The sequence below is a fragment of the Galeopterus variegatus genome, unplaced genomic scaffold (genome assembly GCF_000696425.1).
Source record: "Galeopterus variegatus unplaced genomic scaffold, G_variegatus-3.0.2 Scaffold326, whole genome shotgun sequence".
Classification (NCBI taxonomy): domain Eukaryota; kingdom Metazoa; phylum Chordata; class Mammalia; order Dermoptera; family Cynocephalidae; genus Galeopterus; species Galeopterus variegatus.
In genome coordinates, this window is record NW_007726437.1 from 73363 (window position 1) to 95423 (window position 22061).

At 44.5% G+C, this 22061-nt stretch overlaps 1 protein-coding gene and 1 pseudogene across 1 annotated transcript in view; both read right to left on the minus strand.

Moving 5' to 3' along the window:
• Positions 1-22061, minus strand: part of FAM171A1 (family with sequence similarity 171, member A1) — a 105102-nt gene that overhangs the window by 32267 nt on the left and 50774 nt on the right. Inside the window, exons 3-4 of the mRNA XM_008567533.1 lie at positions 16680-16772; positions 3534-3692 (exon numbers count right to left, since the gene is read on the minus strand). Coding sequence (XP_008565755.1) covers positions 3534-3692; positions 16680-16772 — 252 coding nt within the window. The remainder of the gene's footprint in view (positions 1-3533; positions 3693-16679; positions 16773-22061) is intronic.
• Positions 6302-7691, minus strand: LOC103586294 (annotated as a pseudogene).

Genomic DNA, 22061 nt, shown 5'->3' on the forward strand with positions numbered 1-22061 from the left:
TGGGGGGAGGTGGGGGGGGGTTCTAGAACCAGATCTGTCACGAACTGCCTACGTAGCCTCCGGCAAGTTACTTCACTCCTCTGGGATCTGTTTTTCTTATCTACAAAACTAAGAAGGGTGGACTAGATGCCTTCCAGAATCTATGGGAATAAATACACTGAGCTGTAGACATTCAGAAGTCAGTACAGCATTGAAGAAATGAACAAATCAATTGAAAGCAATATGCTTAGGTTCATGTAATTTCATGTTCTTTTAAATTCATGTTCTTAGCTGTCGTAAGGTATTGCAGGCAATTATATCTTCTCTCTTGAGACCTCTTTCCTCCTTCCTCAGTGTCCCATTAAATACCTGCTCCAACTCTATACCTTCCCAAAGACTCTCTTTCTACACTCCCACTTTTTAAAATCTGGAACAATTCACATTTTGAAGGGCTAAATAATTTTCCTTCCACCCTTTGTTATGAGACTCCAATTCTACATGAAATACTGAGTTCTATGTAACTAGGCTTCCCCTCTTCTTCCGTCTTGCTGTTACCAGCTCCCTTTACATCCGAATAAAGACATGTGTCAGGCAAGAGGAGCAAGGAAGCGGAGGCCCCTAGGCTGGTGAGAAGACCAGCTGTTTCATCTTGGGCCTCTGACTCGGGTCACCTGTGACGCAAGAGGTTCTGCTCTGCTAACGTCCAGGTTTCTGTTTGGCTTTGCATTCTAGCACCAACTTTTTAGGACTGCAGGAAAAGTTCGCCCTTAGTTATTCTGTTGACTCCTCTCTATCTTTCTGGAGTCATCAGTAGAAGTAATTTCTTTAAAACCCCTTGGGAATGCCACAGAACAGTTCTGCGCTTTCTCAGCAAGCAGGGAAAGTGGGATGCTAACAAGGCATAGTGTCTTTGGCCTGCATGTGAGGAAGGGTCAGGGAGCTATGGAGCAGATGGGCTGGACAAAGCCAGCAGAGGAAGCGTGGAAGTGGCTGAAATCTCCACGTGGCTGCAAGTCTCTACTTACAACTCTGGAATCTCCTTCTAAACCAGACAAAACTGCCCTTAGGACACTCCACGGAAACTGACCTGCAGAACCCTTTCCAATCTCTTTTGCAATCTCTGCTGTTTCTGTCCACCTTCATTGAACTCTAGCTGCTTGGGTTAAATGTGTCCCCCAAAGGTTCATGTATTGGAGACTTAATCTACATTGTAACAGTGTAAGAAGGTGGGAAATCCTATTGTGGTAATTGAAAGGTGGGGCGATTAGGAGGTGATTAGGTTGTGAGGACTGTACCCCTGTGAATGGATTAATCCATTGACGGTTTAATGGTGGTCATGGGTGTGGTTCTGACAGCTTTAAAAGAAAAGCAAGTAAGCAGGTTAGCTCTCTCTCACTCTCATTTTCCATGTGACACACTACAAAGAAGGCCTTCATCAGATGCACCCCTGGACTGCAGACTTCCCCGCCTCCAAACTGTAAGAAATAAATTTCACTTCTTTGTAAGATACCCAGTTTCGGGTGTTCTGCTATAAGCAACAAAAATGGGTGAATATAGTAGCTGCAATTCATCATCTCACAAAGACATGTCTGGTGCAGCCCCTCCCTCTGAGATGAAATCTTTTAGATGCCTTTTATTAAACAGGAGGCAAGTAATCGGAGGGCAGAAGAGAAGGTGTGCAGAAACTAAAACTGGAGGCTGGTACTTGGCTGATGAGTGGCTGGGGTGGGTGTGCTGCAGGGAGCCCATGCTGCCAGGCCCCCACGGGCACATGTGAATACACTGTAGGCCTCCGAGAAGGTCTGCTCCTAAGTCAACTTAGGAGTTATTTCAGTGGAAAAGAAGTTTAACATCACCTTCCAAAGACCTTCTCTCTTCCCTGTGAAAAAACAGAGTGATTTTAAAATAAAAACAAACTCCTCTAAAATCAATAGTCCTGTATCTTTGTGTCTTCTTCTCCCCGTCTTCTCATATGTCACAATTTATTCAAGAGCTATTGAAAGGGGGTCAGAGAAAAATGAATGAGCTCCAGAAGAATGAGATTGTCCCTCCAAGTTAGGGTTTTATGATCATGTTCCATTTTGTTGGGAAGACCAGATGGAGGTTATGATGGTGTCTAAGTATCCTTCATCATGCTCCCTGAAACAATGCTTTTCTCCTAGACCCACACATTTAAATTAAAAGTCAACATTTTTTCCCAGTAATGTTTACTTAAGATGACCATGACACATCTGTCTGACGGTAAATTACTAATAACTGTACCATGAACACACAGAAATTAAAAGAAGAAACAATTCTGAAAACAGGTACCATAGACAGAAGAAAAGTGAATGATGGATCACCAGGTCACCTTAATCTTGTTTAACCAGGAACTTATTAACATGCTACAAAATGGATCAGATGTTTCAGGTTTAAAAGCTTTTTCAGAATAATCGGTTCATGTAAAGTACTGGAAAATTAAGTGAAATTCAATAAAAGTGCCCTGGGAAATGCAATAACTTACTCACCTAAGCAGGACTGAACCCACGTCAGCCTCTGGTTTTCAGAGGTTGTGACTCGTCTAAAGTGTTGGGGGGGAAAAGGGTAGACAAGAAAACAGTTCAGGACTCCAGATTCCTGGTACCTCTGCTTCACCAGGAGGAGGAAGTCACCATTTCAGTGCCATGAGCTCTGGAGAACTGTGCTGTGGGACGTGAGTGGGGGTGTGAGGCACACGTCTCCAGTCTTCCTCTGATAAAGAGTTATCACAAATTTTCTGGCTGGTGGCTTTTAGTTTCTCTGATCTTTTAGCTATGTGTCATTCCAGAACTGTGATAACGATGGAGTTGACTTAGAGATCTGCCAGAAAAGGATTCCAAATCAACTTCAAAGCCTGGCCACTCTGCCAAGTTGGAGGCAGAGAAAATAAATGCAGAGAAAGAAAAGATGTGGGGGAATGCTGGATGGTCATGGATGGTAGAGAGCAGAAGCTCCCATTCCCAAGTGCTCCCCGTGCCCATGGGGCATGCAGTGCCCACTTCTTTGCTCATCTCTCCTAGTGCCACGTGTTCTCCTCCCAGCAGTGGCACATAGGTGGGTGGGGCTGTGCATCTCCTCCAGGGCGGCTAGGCAGGCTACTCCACCAACCACATGTTCAAGGGGCGGGGGGGGGGGGGGGCAGAGGACAGAGGGGCAAAAAATCCTAACTCCGATTTTACACAGTTTAAAAAAAAAAAAAAATCATAGTTTCAATTATGAGAATTTCTCTGAATTGAATATATGTAGTCCACCAAAGGAGAGCCCAGAGAAGGTGCTTCAGGCACTCAGTAACAGCAGAAAGGCTCAAGGAGACCAATTCACTAAAATGCAATTCTGCAGTGGTGCAGACTGAATTCTCTACATGCGCTGGTATAAGGTGGCGCAGTTTTAATGCACTTGAACTCACAGAAAGAGTTCTTCTGCAACTTCAGTGCCATTCTCTCATGTAGTACTAACACTTCCAGACATATCTAAAAGCCACATATAAAGATGAAGACACAGAAGCCCCCGCTGAAAAGAGAAGAGACTCAAATTACCTGTTCCATTTCCATCTAATCCTCGCAAATAAGGAAAACTGTCCACCTCCGAGGGGGAGCCGGCGGCCGTGAGAAAAGCAGTCAGATCACTGTAGCTGGTGTTCTCGGGCAGCCTCAGAGCCCTTCTCTGGAAATGCACGCGTGGCTGCGGCCGGGCACCTGCGGGGACAAACCTCTGAGTTACCTCTGTGAGGAGCAGTTTCTGTTTTTAGAAAATGCAAAACCAGGAAGCGCTGCTCTAAGGTTGCAGCACGCCTCCTTCCTACATGGCCTCCCATCCCCCATTCTGCAGGACACAAAGATGTGACAACATGCTATTATGGGGAGAGAAATAATAGCCCATTGTCACATTTGTTTTGACACAGGATGTTATTTGGGTTTTTAACAAAAAGCTTTTTCCAAGTTCTCTTTGTGAACAGTCTTTCTGCTGCATGGCAATTGCCCATGATCTGGGTAACATTTGGGGAAAGTCCGTGTAAGTGAAACAAGTAGATGACAATTAATCTCTTGACACAAACAACACAAGAAATACTGTTTGATGCTGCTACAATATCTTGAATCTTGAGTCTCCCTGGTAAAATCTGGTTTAACTCCGCAGACCAGACTGAAGCAGAGCAAGGAATGAAAAATAAATCCCTGAAAAGAACTGCAAACACGCACCCCCCAGGAATGAGCCCTTTTCTCTCTGTAGAGGCTGCCATTTGGCATCCAGTCTATTCTGGAGAGGCGCTTCCTACTTGTGACAGATTACGTCGCAGGTTTTATGATGAGACATTTGAAATGATGCGAAATGATGCTCCTTCACCCAACTCGACTGCTTTGTGCAGGGGGTGGATTTAGCCGACAGGCCCAAGTTACCTTGTGACATCACCTGCAGTTGAACTCTGTCCTAGATGATGTTCGGATCGTAAAACCTGGACCCGTTTTATTAATGCTGTGATGACAGTCACAGGATGTAAAGGTGCTAGTAATTTTGCACAAACTGGACAAAAACATCATTAAGACAAAAATCGTATATTCTACCCCTGGCTTGAGGCAGACCACATTTCCCCAGTGCTCCGCCTGAAGGGTCATTCTCCCCAGCTGGCAGCTGACCTAGTACACAGCCCTGCTAGAGTCAGTGGACTTTATACTCACTCCAGGGATCCTTGTAACCCTGGACCACAGGATTTATAACGCAGGAATAATAGGAGAAATTTAGAGCTCACAGGTCAACTGATCCATCTCTCCTCCCATATAGGTGAGGCCCAAGGGACCTATGCAGACTTGTTTTCTGTGTTTTTTTGAATGTGCAGGTACGTTATCATTCACCTTTCACACTAGCACAGCTCCAGCTATTTTTTTCACAGCTTGACAGCGTTTATGTATACAAAAACCCAGCAAGAAGCATTATGTCATGTAGATTTCAGTAAAGGAGAATGTAAAACATCACTCAGCCAGGCTTTGTTTTTTGCAGCAATAATAAAGGGCCTCCTACACTAAGCAAAAATCTGTCTTCCTTTGTAGTGCATTTCTTCCATTACAAATAAATTCTCCTGCCTAAAGCAAACTAACTTGTATTTGCTGAGACAGTGGTATTAACTCATGCATAAAACAAATTTTGGTTTGCTGTGTCTTACAGTAAATTTCAAGTAAAAATGAGGTTGAAGGAGGAACTTGTTTTAGATGGATGCAGGTCAGTTTGTTGCTATACTTAACTAAATGCCTACATGGACTATAGGTTCACAACTTAGTTTGCTTTTATAATAATCTTTATGGATTTTGGCTGTGTTCAAGGTTTTCAGAGTTGAGCATATGGTACAGTATTCCATCAACAGAATAAGGCTACTGAATGTGCTATCTGCAGAAGAGCTCATTTAATAGAAACTGACCTAAAAGTTCTATCATGAAGCAAATGTGGCATAACCTCTCTGAATAAAAAGCCTAACAGGGTCAGAACTGTGCCTGGAAATAGGCATTAGAATACTTTAAGCAAAACACATACAAGTGGGTTGTTAATATGAAGACGGTTTCCTAGCAGTCAATCTAAAAAAAGTCCAGGCCAATCCTCATTTTCAAAACTGCATGTTATGGGCCGGCCCGTGGCTCACTCGGTAGAGTGCGGTGGCTGTGTTCAAGGTTTTCAGAGTTGAGCATATGGTACAGTATTCCATCAACAGAATAAGGCTACTGAATGTGCTATCTGCAGAAGAGCTCATTTAATAGAAACTGACCTAAAAGTTCTATCATGAAGCAAATGTGGCATAACCTCTCTGAATAAAAAGCCTAACAGGGTCAGAACTGTGCCTGGAAATAGGCATTAGAATACTTTAAGCAAAACACATACAAGTGGGTTGTTAATATGAAGACGGTTTCCTAGCAGTCAATCTAAAAAAAGTCCAGGCCAATCCTCATTTTCAAAACTGCATGTTGAAAACATGCAAACTATTTATTCAAGTAATTTCTTCAAAAAAGTATGCATGTTCTGACTGTGGAATTACTCTATTGGTCAATTAAAGGCAATTTTAATGACCTTTTTAAAAATTCTTCATAGAAAGGAGAGGGGTTGTGTGTGTTTCTTCAATAAACAGCATTATGTAAGTCCATTTAAAAAAAAAAAATCAACAACAAAAAAACAGAACTGAAGGAAGACCTACAAATGCTTTTGCCAAGCAGGAATCTGCCTGCCACCTGGGGTCTCACACTAATTCAAAATAGATGTTGGATTCAGGATTCTGAAATTAAGTTTCTATAACTCGAGTTCTAGCAAAATGTAAGGTTCTGTAGCCTCAGCTAGTATAATGTCTTCCCTGTCCAAATCCAGCATGATTATACTGATAAGCTCTGTGCTGTAAGTGCTGTTCAAACTGACGCCCTTGGTGATAATTCTGGCTTCCCCTTCCTCCCCAACCTCCACCCTGGCCTCCACGACCACCTCAACCTCCATGACCACCGCCTCAATCACTATGGTGCTCACCATCTTGATATCTATTGTCCTGCTGGTATCTACCACCTTGGTATCTACTTTCTGTATATGAAGACATTTGGAAGCCACCATAACCACTGCCTTGGTAGCCACCACTATGGCCAGCATGATAGTCGCTTGGCTGGATACCCGAGTCCCAATAACCACTATCTTGGTGGCCATCTCCTCCTCCACTCCCTCCCTCTGTCCAGCCTCCTGATGCTTATTTCCTCCTCCTCTCCCTTGGCCACCATGATCACAGCCACCATGATTACAGCCACCATGTCCATCTTTCCTCCTCCTTGTTCATGACCTCCTTATCCTTCACATGAGGAATGTTCATAACCATCTCTCTCTCCTCCTTGGTCTCCTGCTTGTTGCTGGGGGCCATCCTTCCTTTTCTGCCATGGTGGCATCTCTGAGGGTGGAGGCTCAATTTCACTGAGTCTGCCACCTGTCAGGCACTCTGCCCATCAACGCATTAGCTCTGCAGACCAGCCAAAGGACTGTACGGTGACATCCAAATATTTTTACTAGCAGCTTTCTCTGGACTTCATATTCATCAGCTGTGGCTTGATGAATTGCTTCTGTCTTCTCCCAGTGGGCTGGTCCCAATGGCTTCTTCAATAAAAGCTTTCCCACATGATTAGGTGGAACTTTTGCTAATGTCTCCTTGAATTTTTTTTTCAATCCTGCTGAAGAACTGGAATGTAGTTATACTGGCTGGAGGTTTGGACATTCCTAGAGCAGTACATGTACCTTTCAACTCTTGAAAGATATCACTACCGCCTTCTTCTTGAACTTTCTTTGGAGGAGCATTCACGAAGGGCATTCTGGAAGCTTCTAGTTCTGAGATGAGGTACGTGAGCAAAAGGATGCTGTTCTTCTGAATGAGAAGGCACTTGGTCACATCTCCAGATGTCAGGGAAAGTTACGGGCAGTCCATTCCCCTTGATGCCCACTCACCTTCAGCTAGAATTCTGCAGCTTTGCATGGACTCAAACTTTGGACTGCAAGCTTTGCTTGCAGATTTTCCTCTAGTTTACAGAGCACTCTTAATTCAGACACCAGCCAAGCACAGAGTTTGGTAAACTCAGGGGAATTGGCTCCAGCAGAGACTGCCTGAGGCAGAGTGCCATCTTCCAACAATGTGCCTGGTAACCTAGATCTTCCAATGACTCCAAGATGTCAGTCTCCAGGAGGTCACACTCCATGCTACTGTGGTATTCAAATGTCTGAGTTGTCAGGCTCCCCACTTCTCCGGCAACATGTACACTCACGCATGCACTACCTCTCTAGAACTTGCAAATTCACTTACATAGACTGGTGTCTGGAGTAGGCTGTCTTGGACATACTACCTAAGTAGAGAGTCACATTGCTCCCTCTACGCTCTAAAAGTCACTGATTAGACTTCTCCAGTGGCTATTCCCCACTCTGGGAAATGCAGGCCTAGGTTTACAGCCCATGAGAGCCAGGTGCCAGGATTAGTCCTATCTAATCCCGATCACCTCCACTGAACTAACTGGACACATGCTCTGTCCAGACCATCAGTACTCTTTCTTTATCCCTAAAACAAACCCACAGCAATGCACTAGCCTCTGTGGATCTGGATCTTCTAACATTCTCTCATTCTTCTTAGTTTGGTCTTCTTTTCTTTTGATTTTCCAGAGGATCAATGTCTCATCCAGCCGTCTCCTTGGTGTGCATACAATTGGGACTGCTTGGTGCTCTGTGCCCTGTGGGGAGCAGACTGCTTTGCTCTTCCCCTTCCATAACTTGGCCACACGACCCACTTGCTCCTCACCCCCAACTACCTAACAGCACTCATTGCTTCTATTCTTATCTTTTTCAGTGATAGGGAAGTACACATTCCCTACTGTTTTTCAGTTTAAACAATGCTGCTGATGTTATTCAGTTAACATGCCCCTGTGTACAGCCTGGGTTTCATGTCATGGAAAAGCAAAGGACTCTGCTAATATGAAGGAAAGCAAGGCATGTTTAAATGTGATGAGGCAAAAAGGAGCTTGTCCTCATGAGGATCAAGGCAGAAAGCAGAATGCAGGCTGGTTACCCCAGAACAAGGTGGGATAGGTGTATCCCTCCAGGCTTCAGGGAGGGTCCCCTGTGAGATGGGAAGGCTGAGATCTGTGGGAAGCCTCCTTTGGCCTTCAGGTAGGAATGAAACCTATTCAGATGAGATCAAAGAAAAGGGAGGCTGAGAGACAAGGGGAGACTCATACTGGACCCAGGATAAGCAGCCCACCAGGATTTACAGGGATCACCAACCAAGGCTGCTGTCCCCAATTTCCAGGGGCCCCTGGTGTCGCATCCCGATTCTCACCCCCTGGTGCCACCTACCATTCTCGAGCAGATCATGCGTCCCATGTATATCGGGGGAAGACGGACCTCTCTGCCTTCCCCACCTGGGCCTCACTCCACCCCCGCTGCCTCCCTTCCCCATTATGTGCAGAAGTTGGTCTCTGCAGCAAGGGGGGTGGAGGCACATGGGGAGCTATGTGGGGACAGTTTTGTGAGAAAGGGATGTGGCTGGTCCAGTGCATCTGACATAAGACCTTCTGCAGAGGGACCACGTGCCACCAGTGTGGAACACAGATAAAACCCAGCGCTGCTGAAATGACCAGAGAGACATGGAGGGATTGAAGGGTATAAGCCATTCTCAGCCATGGCGTAAATAAAACCTACAGTGGGAGTGTGCGGGGTTGGGGGGTGGGGTTGGGTTACATTCTTCCGCCTATGCTCATGTATTAAAGCTGCTGAGTTTTCACACATTTCAGAAAGGGACACGACTGGGTGGGGATGGGAGCCGTAGGGCAGACAAGCCTGCCTGTCATCTCTGGTTGCCTCTCTCTCATCCCCACAGCAGCTGTTTCCAACTTCCCTGTTCTTCTCAAACTTAGGGCCCCATCCCTGTTCCCCAGATGCTTGGACCCTGCTTGAATGAATCTCCAGGGCCACCACCTCTTCCTCTCTCTGCACTTCACAATGTGTTTCTTCCCTCCTCTCCTCCAGGTCAGCTCAAGCTTCTAGCCTAACTGTTGCTTGTTTATTACAACACGTGGCTCAACCAACTATTCTTGTGTTCATCAACATCTTTGTCTCTGTAGGCTTTTCCTTCCCTACCAACAAAGACACTCCTTTCTTCCTCAGCTAGAAAAACAACAGTCAGACATCACTTAACTGTTTTCCCCATAAGCGAGTGTCTTCTCTCCTTCCACCCACCCTCCAGTGATGTAGCTTTTACCCACAGCACAGGCAGCCCTTGGAAATGTCGACTGATGACGGTATAATCTGCAAACCCCATGACCATTTCTCAACCTTTGCCCCTGTCGTCCTCTTCACAATGGTCCACACTGTTTGCCACCCCCACCCGTGAACCCCTCCTTCCTGGCATTCGTGCTTCCACGCTCCACTTCTCTCCAGAGTCTGCCAAGTACGTCTTTCTCGTCCTATCTCCAGATGTAGCAGTTCCTAGAGGGCTGCCATCCATTGGTCCTGCTGTTTCTCACTCTCTCCTCACTGAGCCTTCTCCACCGCCACAGCTCTCGCCAGCCCTGGACTCTTTCCTAAGCTCTGCAACAGCATTTTCCTCTGCCTTCTAGACACTTCTACCCAGATACCCATCTGGCACTCCAAAATTGTCATCTACCTCTCTCACTCTTGACAATACCTTATTATCCCCAACACCCAGGTTTGATTCCGGGTCATCATTATCACTCTCCCTCTCTATTATCTTGCACATTCTCTCAAGTGCCAAGACTGGCCAATCTTCCTTTATCAACATTTCTTACATCCACTCTTCCTCCCTTTCTGCCTCCACCCTATGTGACCCTATGTTACCCCTTGCCTCAACTATTGCAAAACTCTCCTAACTGGCCCACTGCTTCAGCCTTACCCCCTTTTCCATTTCATCCATTGACACATTGACTGTTCAAAGACACCCCTCTGATCACATCCTTTCCCCGCCTGGAAACCATCAATGGATCTCCACCACTTACCAAATTAACAATGATGACAACAACTATAACAAAAATAAGTAGACCAGTATGAACCCAAAGTACTATTACACTTCTCCTAAAAGTGAGAGGCATTGGTCAGTGCATTAGAATTTACGAAGTTCATACATAAAAGGATACCACAAAAAGTTCATGGAAAAATAGAATTAAAAGATGATACTATCTTTCCACAAACTTTCTGAAGTACCCTCGTGTGTGTGTGCGTGCATATGTGTATGTTTATAATTTCATGATTTACAACAACCCTGTAAAGAAGGGACTCTCTCTTTATTGGTAAGGAAATAAAGTTCAGAGAGGTTATGTGACTTGCTCAAAGTCATTCTGCTTGTAAGAGGCAGAAATGAATTCTTTTAATTCTAACTTCTATATCTCTTCCTATTACACCATGGCTACTTTCAAACATATGCACTGCTTATAGCCAATCAGCCCCCATCGTCTGGCCACACAGGACCACACAGCTCTCTGCTTCTACATACAGGCTCATGCATGTCTCCATGTCTGCAACTTCTTCCCACTGCCCCATTTGCACACCCTACATAACACCCAAAATGCAGGTCAAATGCCACCTCTTCTATGTAGCCCTTCCTGGTCCCACCCCAAGCTCTAAGCTCTATTAATGTCTTTCTTGTAGCACTGATCATGCTGAGCCTTTTATTATGTTTATTTGTATATTTGTACATCTCCTCAATCAGAGGCACCACAGGAAAGAACACGGGTGGCATTGCCACTTAGCTACAGGTTTAAATCTTTCCTCTACCACCTTCTAGTTGTGTGGCTTTGGGGCTGTAGTTTCTCTATCTTTAAAACGGGTATGAATTATACCTGTCTCATAATATGGTAGTTGTGATGTGAGGTCAGAATACATACGCACAGTGCCTAGCAGAGCCTCCTGGTACACAACAGGCCCAGGATAAGCATGACTTTCCCATCTCCTCTTCCCTTGTAGACTTGAGTTCCTTAAAAGCAGGTATTCAGTGAAATGCATCAAACCAAGTCCTGTACACAGCTGATGCTCAACAATATTTATGGAATTGAATGTGAAGAAGAGTTATACTTGGCAACTCACTGAATTCCAATAACACTCTGTCTTAATTCCAATTAGATCAGGGATAGTAGTTCTTAGTTGGAGTGAACGCTGTCCTGAGCACTGTAGCACACTTAACAGCATCCCTGGCCGCTACCCCCTAGCCAAGTTGTGACAACTAAAAAATGTTTCCGGACATAACCAAATGTCCCTTAGGGGCAAAATTACCCCCCATTGAGAACTACTGCTGTATATATTCTGGGCACCCTCACTATAATCCAAGCAACACGTACCGAGAGTCTCCTCTGTAATGGGCATAGGATACACAAAGAAGAAAAAGATAAAGCCTTTGTGTTCCTGGAACTTGAGTAGAGAACCCCCCCCCCCACATGTCTCTCTCTTGACCTATCAGACAAACAAGCTTAAAAAGAATGTTAACATGCAGTTTTTGGGGGGCAGGATGAAGAAGACTTACAGGTCTTTTTCAGAAGTTAAAGTTTAAAGAAAATCGAAGGTTGCCCTGTGAGCGGAGAGGAAGCTGAAGCGCCGAGGGTTACAGAGGTTTTTTTGTTTTCTGCCCTAAGGCTCTTTTCAAGATGCCTTTTAGCTCCCTTAAATGGATCAGTGAAGACTTCAGCTATTAATCTTGGGGATAACTGGTCTTTCTCCTTCTCCCTGAATCAAAGTCAATGAAATCTCTTATTAGAGCTTTCATCACCTCTTGATGAGTTTATCACAACATTCTTTTTTTCTTACCTTTTTAACTCCCTAACACATCACTAAAAATCATTACTCTTAAAAAAAATAGTAGAGAAAGCAGTTATGGAAATGGCTTAATTACTACAGTGTTTTAAGTGCTAGAAGAAGAGGGAAATGATGAAAGTATAAGATAAACCTCAAGAGAGAGACCAGCTGTGCAGAAGAAAGCAGTTCCCTAAGCAGCATCTGGGGACCGAGTCTTGGAGGTCTGTGGTGTGGCAGGTGAGAGAGCCGGCACATAGGACAGCGCAGGGATGCCACACCAAACTCTTGCATTTGCAGAGAAGGTTCAGGAAGTCTGTGGGAGCTGAGTATAGGCTGCGTGGTGTCCAGGGGCAAAGGACGAGGCTCTTGAAGGGCATGGTGTGTCTAGCTAAAGAGTCTGGCCTTGTGTCAGCCTGCTGCAGAGAGTCACTGGGAGTTACTGACCTGGGAGCGAAAGCGTCGTCTTTGTTTCTGCTCAATTCTGAGAGCAGGTGGGGAATGGCCGTGGGTGGAAGAGTCCAGCATCAGAGTGGACAACCAGGGGGCTGCTATGAAATGGTTCGGGTGAGAAATGATAAAGTTCCAAACACAGACAGTGGTCTTGGGGTCAACACAGAAGAGAAGGCCAGAGTTGAAAGCCACTTGTGGAAGAAGAGGTGGGCAGGGACGTAAGAACCCATGCAGGAGACCAGAAAGCAACGAGCCAGGAGCCGGGCAGACAGAGTGGCCTGAGGAGGCAAGAGACTGAAGAAGAAAGGCAAGGGAGGGTCATAAAGCCAGGGGAAGGTGGGAAGGACGGGACTGGCCAGAAGCTGCAGGATCTCGCAACTCCAGCTCTGCTGAACTCAGCAAGAGAAATTTCTGGAGGACAGTGTGAGGCAGAGTAAAAGAGAGTTTAAAGGCGGGCACACAGGGAGGGCAGACCTCTCCAGAGTTTGGGAGGGAAAGGAGAGGAAGAGATTGTGACTTGGAGGAGACATGGGGCTTAAGAAGGGTTTGTTTTTGAATGGCAAAGCCTTAAGGAATTTTGAGAGCAGAGAGAGAATGAGAAGGATAGAAGGTCTAGCACAAATGGAGGGAAATTTGAGCAGAGGAGATAAAGAAGGGGGTCCAGCGGGGATGGGAAGGGGCTCGCGGTGGGGTGGAGACGCTGCAGGGAGGAACACAACACTGTCCTCTTAGAGAAGGGGCAGGCAGACGGCAAGCAAAAGCCTCCTTCCCTGATGGCCTCATTTCTCTCTGAAACAAGCAGCAAGGTCACTGTGAAGAGGGGGACATGGAGGTGGGGTGGGCATGAAGAGAGTGGAAGGAGAGGCTTCCAGCAGCTGCTGGGGGAATAGAAAAAGGACTGTCTAGGAACAGTGAGGAAGCCCAGCAGAGGACAGAAGCCAATAATATGGTGATGCCACTCGGCCGGGTGACAGAGTGGCCATGAGCAGTCTGGGCATCTTTCTGGGTCTTCTTATTTACTGTCATCACATTCCGAGTCATTTCTCTCAAGACAGCACAGTCTCTGGAGGCCCCGCAGCCCAGGCTCCCACAGCCCAGGCTCCAGCCTTCAAGCTCCTCCAGCCCATCCCAACGAGGAGCCTTGGGATTCAACTTCTGCATTGACCCCCAAACCCCTCCTCATGGCTTTTGATGGGAACGTGTTCTCCACAAAGTGCAGAACACTGTTAAAGAAAATGATTCTTATAAAACAATTTACAAGTGCTCTCTCTTTCCGTCTTTTTATCTCACTGACAAGTCTGAAAGTAATTTTCCTGCATTTTGAACAATAAGCCCATTTTCAGATACTTCCTACGCTGGGGAAAATCTCTCTAGTGACCAATTACTAAGTCAGCCCTCCCCCTTCACCACACTGTCACCATAAGACTGTTCCAGGCTTTCTTCATAAAACAATGTCAACAATAACTCAATCACTTTCCTTACTTTTAAAATGCAAGGATTGTTGACTGCTAAAGTCAATTGCACCAGAAACATGCATTTCTCATGCAGCTCATATGTTTGCAGGTTCACTCAATAATCCTACCTGGTCTGATGAGAGAATTGTTGTATTGGTGTATAGGGTCAGAATTTAAATACATAACATGCAATCTAACTGCAGAAAAGAACACAAGTGGGCAGCCTTTTATTTTTAAAGGAAAACTCACATTAACCATGAACTTATTCTCTATTTTGTTTAGTTATAAACACTTTGTTTTGTTTTTATTTTTGGCGGCTGGCCAAAAGATCCAGGATCCAACCCTGGACCTTGGTGTTATCAACACCATACTCTAAACAAGTGATCTAACCAGCCAGTCCCTGGTTGTAAAAACATTAAAGCAAAAACTGAAGCCTGGAGCCTCAGGCTGGTGGGAACAATGGTCTCCTCCCTGTCCTCTCCCACTGTCTCCCTCCCCACCCGGTGGCCTTCACTCTTTCAAGCTCTTACTTTAGCATCACATAAAGCCAAACAATGAGGCATCACCTAACACTGCATGTAACTGAACTGTCACCATATGACCTACGCCTTTTCCCAGGACTGTCTGACGCATTACACCGTCTGAGCAACACACTAATATTCAACTGGCTTCTAGCACTTACATTTCTGAGCAGGCAAGAATTTATTTACTTTTCTCCTTTGAATCCATTAAAAAAATAATAAATGCAACTACATGCGACCTGTTTGAGAATAAAAATTTAATATATCATTTATACATTCAGTATTATATTGGGTTTGTAGAACAGAACCACATTAAGTAAGTGGTGGCAAAGACCAGACCACCGTTTACTTGTCTGAGTATGGCTTTCCTTCCAACTGGTAAGAGGACTTGAAACAAATAAAATTACCCGTCATTACTGCCATGGCTCGATTCTACTGAGACAAGAAGTAGTACAGCTAAACATCATTAAACTAGAGAGGTAGGTTAAGATAAAAAATTAACAAAATGTCTGTAATTTTAAAAAGCTGACATAGAAATGAGATTATAAAAAGGAAGAAATGTTCTCAGCTAGTTTCTGGTTATATACAGGAGGCATTGATATAATAGATTGAATACATTAAGTGTAACAAAAACCACCTGAATGACTTACCTCCTTGGGCTTATTTATAATAGGATCATGATTCTTGCTCCTCAGAGAGGAAGAGCTATTCAAGTACTGTGTGTGTGAACTGTACTTTTCTTAGCATTTAAAACAAAGAAAATAATTGACCATGGAGTAAGTAGTTTATATAAGAAGTGCAAAAAGCGGCTGAATTTTGATTGTTTTTTGTATTTGTTTATTCAATCATTCATTGAATTTCTCACGGGTACTATCATGAGGCCAGTGTAGGGCTGGGCCCTGGGATACCAAAATGATGACGACACAGTTCTCGCCCTCTGGGTTTTTTAATTTAGTTGGGGAGGTGAGGGATACCACCAAATATGGTAGAAAGGGAGGTGTCATGAAAAGATCCAGAGCCCCCAGCTGGAGGTTGTGTAATCTGCCACTTCTGGTTACTGATAAGGAGGAACAGCAAGGGAGATAAGGACTCCCAGGACAGAAGCCAGAGGGCACTGGAGGCACAGGAGCTGGAACTGCTGCTTCTGGGCTCGGGGCAACTCCCAGATGACACGGCAGGAGTGTGTGGGCTTCATGCTTATCCCATACCATTAACACTCCTCCCCTAACACCCACCAGTCTGCTTCTTTCAGACCCGCGACCCTGTGTCTTCCTCTGCTCATCCTTTCTCCCATGGCCTGGAGAGAACAGGAAAGACCTCCTGGAGAATGTGGCGTTTAAGCTGGCCTTACTGTCCAGGGGCGGGGGTTTGAAGATAGATTGGAAGATGGGGTGGGACGTCCCAGATGGAAAACAGAAAGAAACTCAGTTAGGCTATGACACAGCACGTGTTAGGACGAAGGTTGAGGCCACATCACAGAGGCCCGTGAGTGCTTCGGAAGGAGACTGGATTTTATTCTACAGGCAGAGGGGGCCATTAAGGGAGAGAGGGTACTGGAGCTCTGCCTCAGGAAGACTGAACTGGAATATATTGGTGAGGACAGACTGGAGGCAGGAAGTCCAACTCCAGCCCTAACTCAGAGACTGGAGATAAGCGCCGCAGTTGGGGGCCACTGCAGGGGTCCAGGCAGAGGTTCTGCAGGGCCTGAAGTGCTTAAGGGTTTAGTAGTTGGACCAAAAGTTATCATCACTTTTCTTTTTAAATAATAAACATACCAAAATAACTAAGAGGATAAATTTCAAATGTCTCATCATAGAAAATGATAGGTAACTGAGGTGATGGATATGTTCATTAGCTTGATTTAATGCTACCACATTGCATACACATATCAAATACCACATTGTACTCCATAAATTATTTGTCAATCAAAAAAACTACTACTACTAATAAAAATGAAGAAAATTATTAAACATACCTTGGAAACCTGATACTATTTGGACAACATCTTCATACACCATTAGAGTAGCAGATCGTTCTGGAAGAAGGCCGAGGCTCAGGGAAGAAAATACTGCAGGAAAAAAATGGATATAAGGGAATCCTGACATTTAAATCCAAATGCCCACTTTAATTTTTTGGGTATGTTGCATTCTTTGTATTCCCTGATTTCGAGTCAATCAATAATATCAATTTTCGGTATAATTAGCAAAAGACCTTCAAAACTCCACAAGAGTACTGCAGTCTCTTCACAGAACAGCTGCTTGCCTTACAACAGTCAACTTGGTTTTATGTTACAAGTTTTTAGTAAAGTAACTGAGTCTCTTCACATTAGAAATACATTAAAAGTTACAATGCATACAGTATATGAATGGAGAATAAATAATGTTAGATATTAACCTTAAGAAAGACTCTAAAAACATGTGTTTAAGTTAATATGTGCCTCATGGTAAAATAATATTCCCCCCTACCCTGGCAACTAATGACATGATAGAACTTGTTCTATTTTTAAATTTTTGCTTAAGTACCTGGATTTCCAATTAAAAATTTCACAAAGCCTACAAGTTTCTGGGTAGAACGTATGAATTTAAGAGAAAAACAAACAAATGCATTAAATATTCCATTATAATCACCAACATTATTGAACCCTTACTAACATGGCAGACATCATTCTAAGCGCTTTAATTTTGGTAATTTATTTGTGTCAAAACAACTCTGTGAAGTAGGTATTATTACCATACTCATTTTACAGGTAAGGAAACAGGTTTATAGATGAGGAAATAACTTGCCCCAAATCCTGGAGCTGATAAATGCTGGAGGCAGGATTTGAACTCTGGAGTGTGTCCTCTACCACCATGCTACACGGAAAGTGACTTTCTGAGAGTGTATCAGGAACTAGAAAGATCAAGTGCTAAGAATATCAATTACTTAGCAGGGCGGGTTCATAGTGCCAGAGGGGACCAGTGAGTCGGCCTTGGCTGTGACCTCTCTTTTCACTCTCCACACAGTCAATTTATTTAGCTGCCACTATGTACATGGCCCAGTGCCAGCTCCTGGGTGGAATGGATTAATGCTGGAGGAAGTCTGTGCCTTCAAGGGTCATGTACTGGAAGGGGACTAAGACTCGCAATAAGCAGCTGCATGCCAAGCAGATTGTGGCAAGCGCCATGAGAAAGAAAAATGCACCTTGGTGCTGAGGAAGAAGAAACCACTCCAGAAAATGTCTAGGAGCTCCTCCTCTTCTGCCTGACTGGTCACTAGTGGAACCACGAGTGAGCCAGGACTAAAGGGGGGAGCTCTAATGTGGGTCAATCCCACACGGCCACTTCAAAGGGAAACGACCTTTAACAGCAACCCTTTCATCTAATGGCCCAGGGCATCTTGCAGCCAGGGAGAAAGGGCAGAATTGCTGTAGCACATGGTGCCCAGTAGGAAGCATCTCACCTTCAACCCAGGCTGGTGCCACTCCAAGGGCTGCCGCCTGGGCCGCCCTGCTCAGTTCCAGAGCTTGCACAGAGCCCAAGGGCATTTGCCAGGTCTCCCCATCCCCTGCCCCAAACACCTCTGGGATGCCCTGCGGGAGGCACTCTGAGTTTCAAAGTCACCTGGGGTCAGGGCTGGCCCATGGCTCAGTTGGGAGAGTGTGGTGCTGATAACACCAAGGCTACAGGTTCAGATCCCTATATAGGGATGGTCAGTTAGCTCACTTGGGAGACCATGGTGCTGACAACACCAAGTCAAGGGTTAAGATCCCCATACCAATCATCTTTAAAAAAAAAATAAGAACCCAACAAAATCACCTGGGGTCATCCCCAGAGGTGTGTGACATCCCAGTGCATTTTAAAAACTTCTCTCAAGGAAGACATACAAATGGCCAACAGGTACATGAAAAAATGCTCACCACCACTCAGCATCAGGGAAATGTAAATCAAAACCACATTGAGACATCATCTCACCCCAGTTGGACTGGCTCTTATCAAAAAGACAGAGAATAACAAATGCTGGAGAAGATTCAGGGAAAGGGGAACTCTCATACACTGTTGGTGGGACTGTAAATTAGCACAGCCATTATGGAAAACAGTATGGAGGTTTCTCGAACAACTACAGATAGAACTACCACACGATCCAGCAATCCCACTTTTATGTCTATACCCAAAGGAATGAAAATCATCATGTTGAAGGGACACCTGCACTCCCATGTTCATCACAGTTCTATTTACAATAGCCAAGACATGGAATCAACCTAAATATCTACCAATGAATGACTGGGTAAGGAAAATGTGGTATATATACACATGGATTACTACTCAGCCATAAAAAAGAATGAAATTCTATAGCAACATGAATGAGCTTGAAGAAAATTATGGTAAATGAAATAAGCCAGGTACAGAAAAAGAAATACCACGTTCTCACTCATAAGTGGGAGCTAAAAAAAAAAAAGAAAGAAAGAGAGAAAGAAAGAACAAAAGAAAGAAAACAATCATAAGAATACATTGAACTTTCAGAAGGTGAGAACAGAACTGTGGTTACTAGAGGTGGGAAAGGGGGAGGGGGAAGGGGTATAGCAAGAAATTGGTTAATGGGCACAAAGAATGATTACGTTTTGTAATGATGAATATGCTAATTATCCTGACTGATCATCACGTATTGTAGACAGGTATTGATAGTCAACTCTGCACCTTACAAATATGTATAACCAATTATGTTCCAATAAAAATTGAAAAAAATTTTTTTTAAAAAACTTCTCTCATACATCAGGCAGCTGCTCTGACAAATTCTTTCTCAAAACTTATTTCTTCTGGGTCGGCCTGGTGGCGCACTGCTACAGTGCGCCGCTTGGGAGTGTGGTGGCGCTCCCGCCGAGGGTTCGGATCCCACATACAGACCAGTTCCCGCTCACTGGCTGAGCGAGGTGTGGGAGCAACACCGAGGGTTGCGATCCCGTTGCCGGTCCCGGTCCGGTACAGGCGCGACACTGAGGGTTGCGATCCGTTGCCGGACACGAAAAAAAAAAAAAAACTTATTTCTTCTAGGAGAAAAAATGACGTCTTGTACTGAGTCTGTCATGTGCCAACAGAGGCACTGTCAGGGGCTTTTGGGAGCAGGAGAGCAGGCACTACAGCCCCAAATGAACCAATTTCCCAGGTGGGCGGGAGGTGGCCGAGAGGCCCCGAGATCTGTGAGTGGATGGTATTTTTACCCATCACGGAAGGGATGTTGATGGATACCCAGAGGTTCTCTCCACACCAAGTACATGTTTGCTTTTTAACAAGTAGGGAGAAAGGAACACCTCTATCTACCTGGGAGCGGTGGGAAGACTCCTTGGAGCAGAAGACAGCCCAGCTGGGCTTTACAGGACAGAAGACGAGTTTGCCAAGGGAACAATGGAAAAGCAAAAACAGTGCAGACAAGCACAGAGAGGGTGAAAACACCAGATTCCTTCAGACAATACAAGATTGCCCAGGGTGGCCAGACCATGAGATGTGTCAGGGGGAAGTGGCCAGGGCAGGAGGCTGTGTGTCACATGTGTTTCACCCTGAGGCTGCCGAGGATCTTAGGCAGATGTATAACATAACTGGGCATCTATGTTTTAAGACACTAATGGTCAGCAATACAGCAGGTGGTTTAAAGGGCAGACTAGCCTGGCCAGGGTGTGCTGCAATGGTCCTGGACCACTGCAAAAGGCCTGGGCTATGTTAATAATCAAGATGTAGAGGGATAGTCTTTAGTGAATGGATTGCATTTTATATAGCTAAACTTGTTCTTACCTGTTTGCCAAAGGTGAACGGTGCTCTCCTTACACTGGGTCCCTCTTCCCCAGTCTATAACTCCCTCCTTGAAAGGGAAAAAAACCCCAACACATCCTCCCAGGAACTATTGCTAAGGGTGAAAAAAGAAATCCATTCCAACATCTCGTAAGAACGCACATGCAAACAAAAACATTGTGCTATGCACGTGTGGCAAAGAAGGCATTTTTCTAGTGCCAAATTTTCAACATATTTTAGAAGAGGCTCCCAGCTCTTCCCTCTTACTTGCCCAATTATGTGGAATACCATAAGTGTTCATCCTGACCTCCAAAAATATGCATGAAAACGACAATTTAGTTCTGTCCACGTTTTGGTCACGTTTCCTGCTAGATTTTAGTTAAGAGTATCTTTATTGTATTGAAAAGACAAGAAGAGTAAAATAATTGAAGATGTGGGAAGGCCCTTGGAAATTACTCACACTAGTTAATTTAATTTTAAAAACAAGAAACAGGCTCAGGAAGCACTGATGTGCCCCCACGAGGGGTGGGCAGGCCTGGCACCCAGGTGACTTCATGCCTCATTCAAAACACTTTCAGTTAAACTATGTTCCTATTATTTGACCCATTTAAGAAAATGAATATCATGAATATTATGGAAATATTATGAATAACTTATTTTCAAACAACCATGTTAATCGAGTCAAAATGAATGTAATTAAAGCACAATTGATTCTTACTGTTCACGATTCTGTATTTGCAAGTGTGCCCACTCGCTAAAATTTATTAGTAGCCCCCAAATCAATATTTGGGGTGCTTTACATGCACATGCACAGAGTAGCCAAAAATTTGAATCTCCTGATCCACAGGTTGCCAGCTGAGGTTCAGCTCTTTTTTTTTTTTTTTTTTTAAAAGATGACCGGTAAGGGGATCTTAACCCTTGACTTGGTGTTGTCAGCACCACACTCACCCAGTGAGCAAACCGGCCATCCCTATATGGGATCCGAACCCGTGGCCTTGGTGTTATCAGCACCACACTCTCCCGAGTGAGCCACGGGCCGGCCCCTGAGGTTCAGCTCTTATCTGTGAGCGTCCTTTCCTCCATCTATTTAATGCCAAACCTCCACATTTTTGTGCTTTTTGTTGCTGATTTTGCTTCGAATATTTAAAATAGTCCCCAGGCATAGTGCTGAAGTGCTGTCTAGGACTCCCAAGCTCAGGAAGGCTGTGACGTGCCTGATGGAGAAAATACAAATCAGAGAAGCTTCATTCAGGCATGAGTTACACTGACATTGGCCATGAGTTCAATGTTAATGAATGAACACTGCATTGATGGTCTACAACCTAATAATGGTTTGACTCACGATTTTTTGACTTTATGATCGTACAAAAGCCTCACACTCAGTAGAAAAGGCTTTGCGGTAGATGATTTTGCCCAACTGTAGACTAAAGTAAGTGTTCTGAGCATATTTAAGGTAGGCTAGGCTAAGCTGTGATGTTTGGTAGGTTAGGTGTATTAAATGCATTTTCAGCTTAGGATATTTTCAGCTTACAATGGGTTTATCAGGATGTAACCCTGTTTTTTTTTTTTTTTTTTTTTTTTTTTTTTTCCGGGCCCGC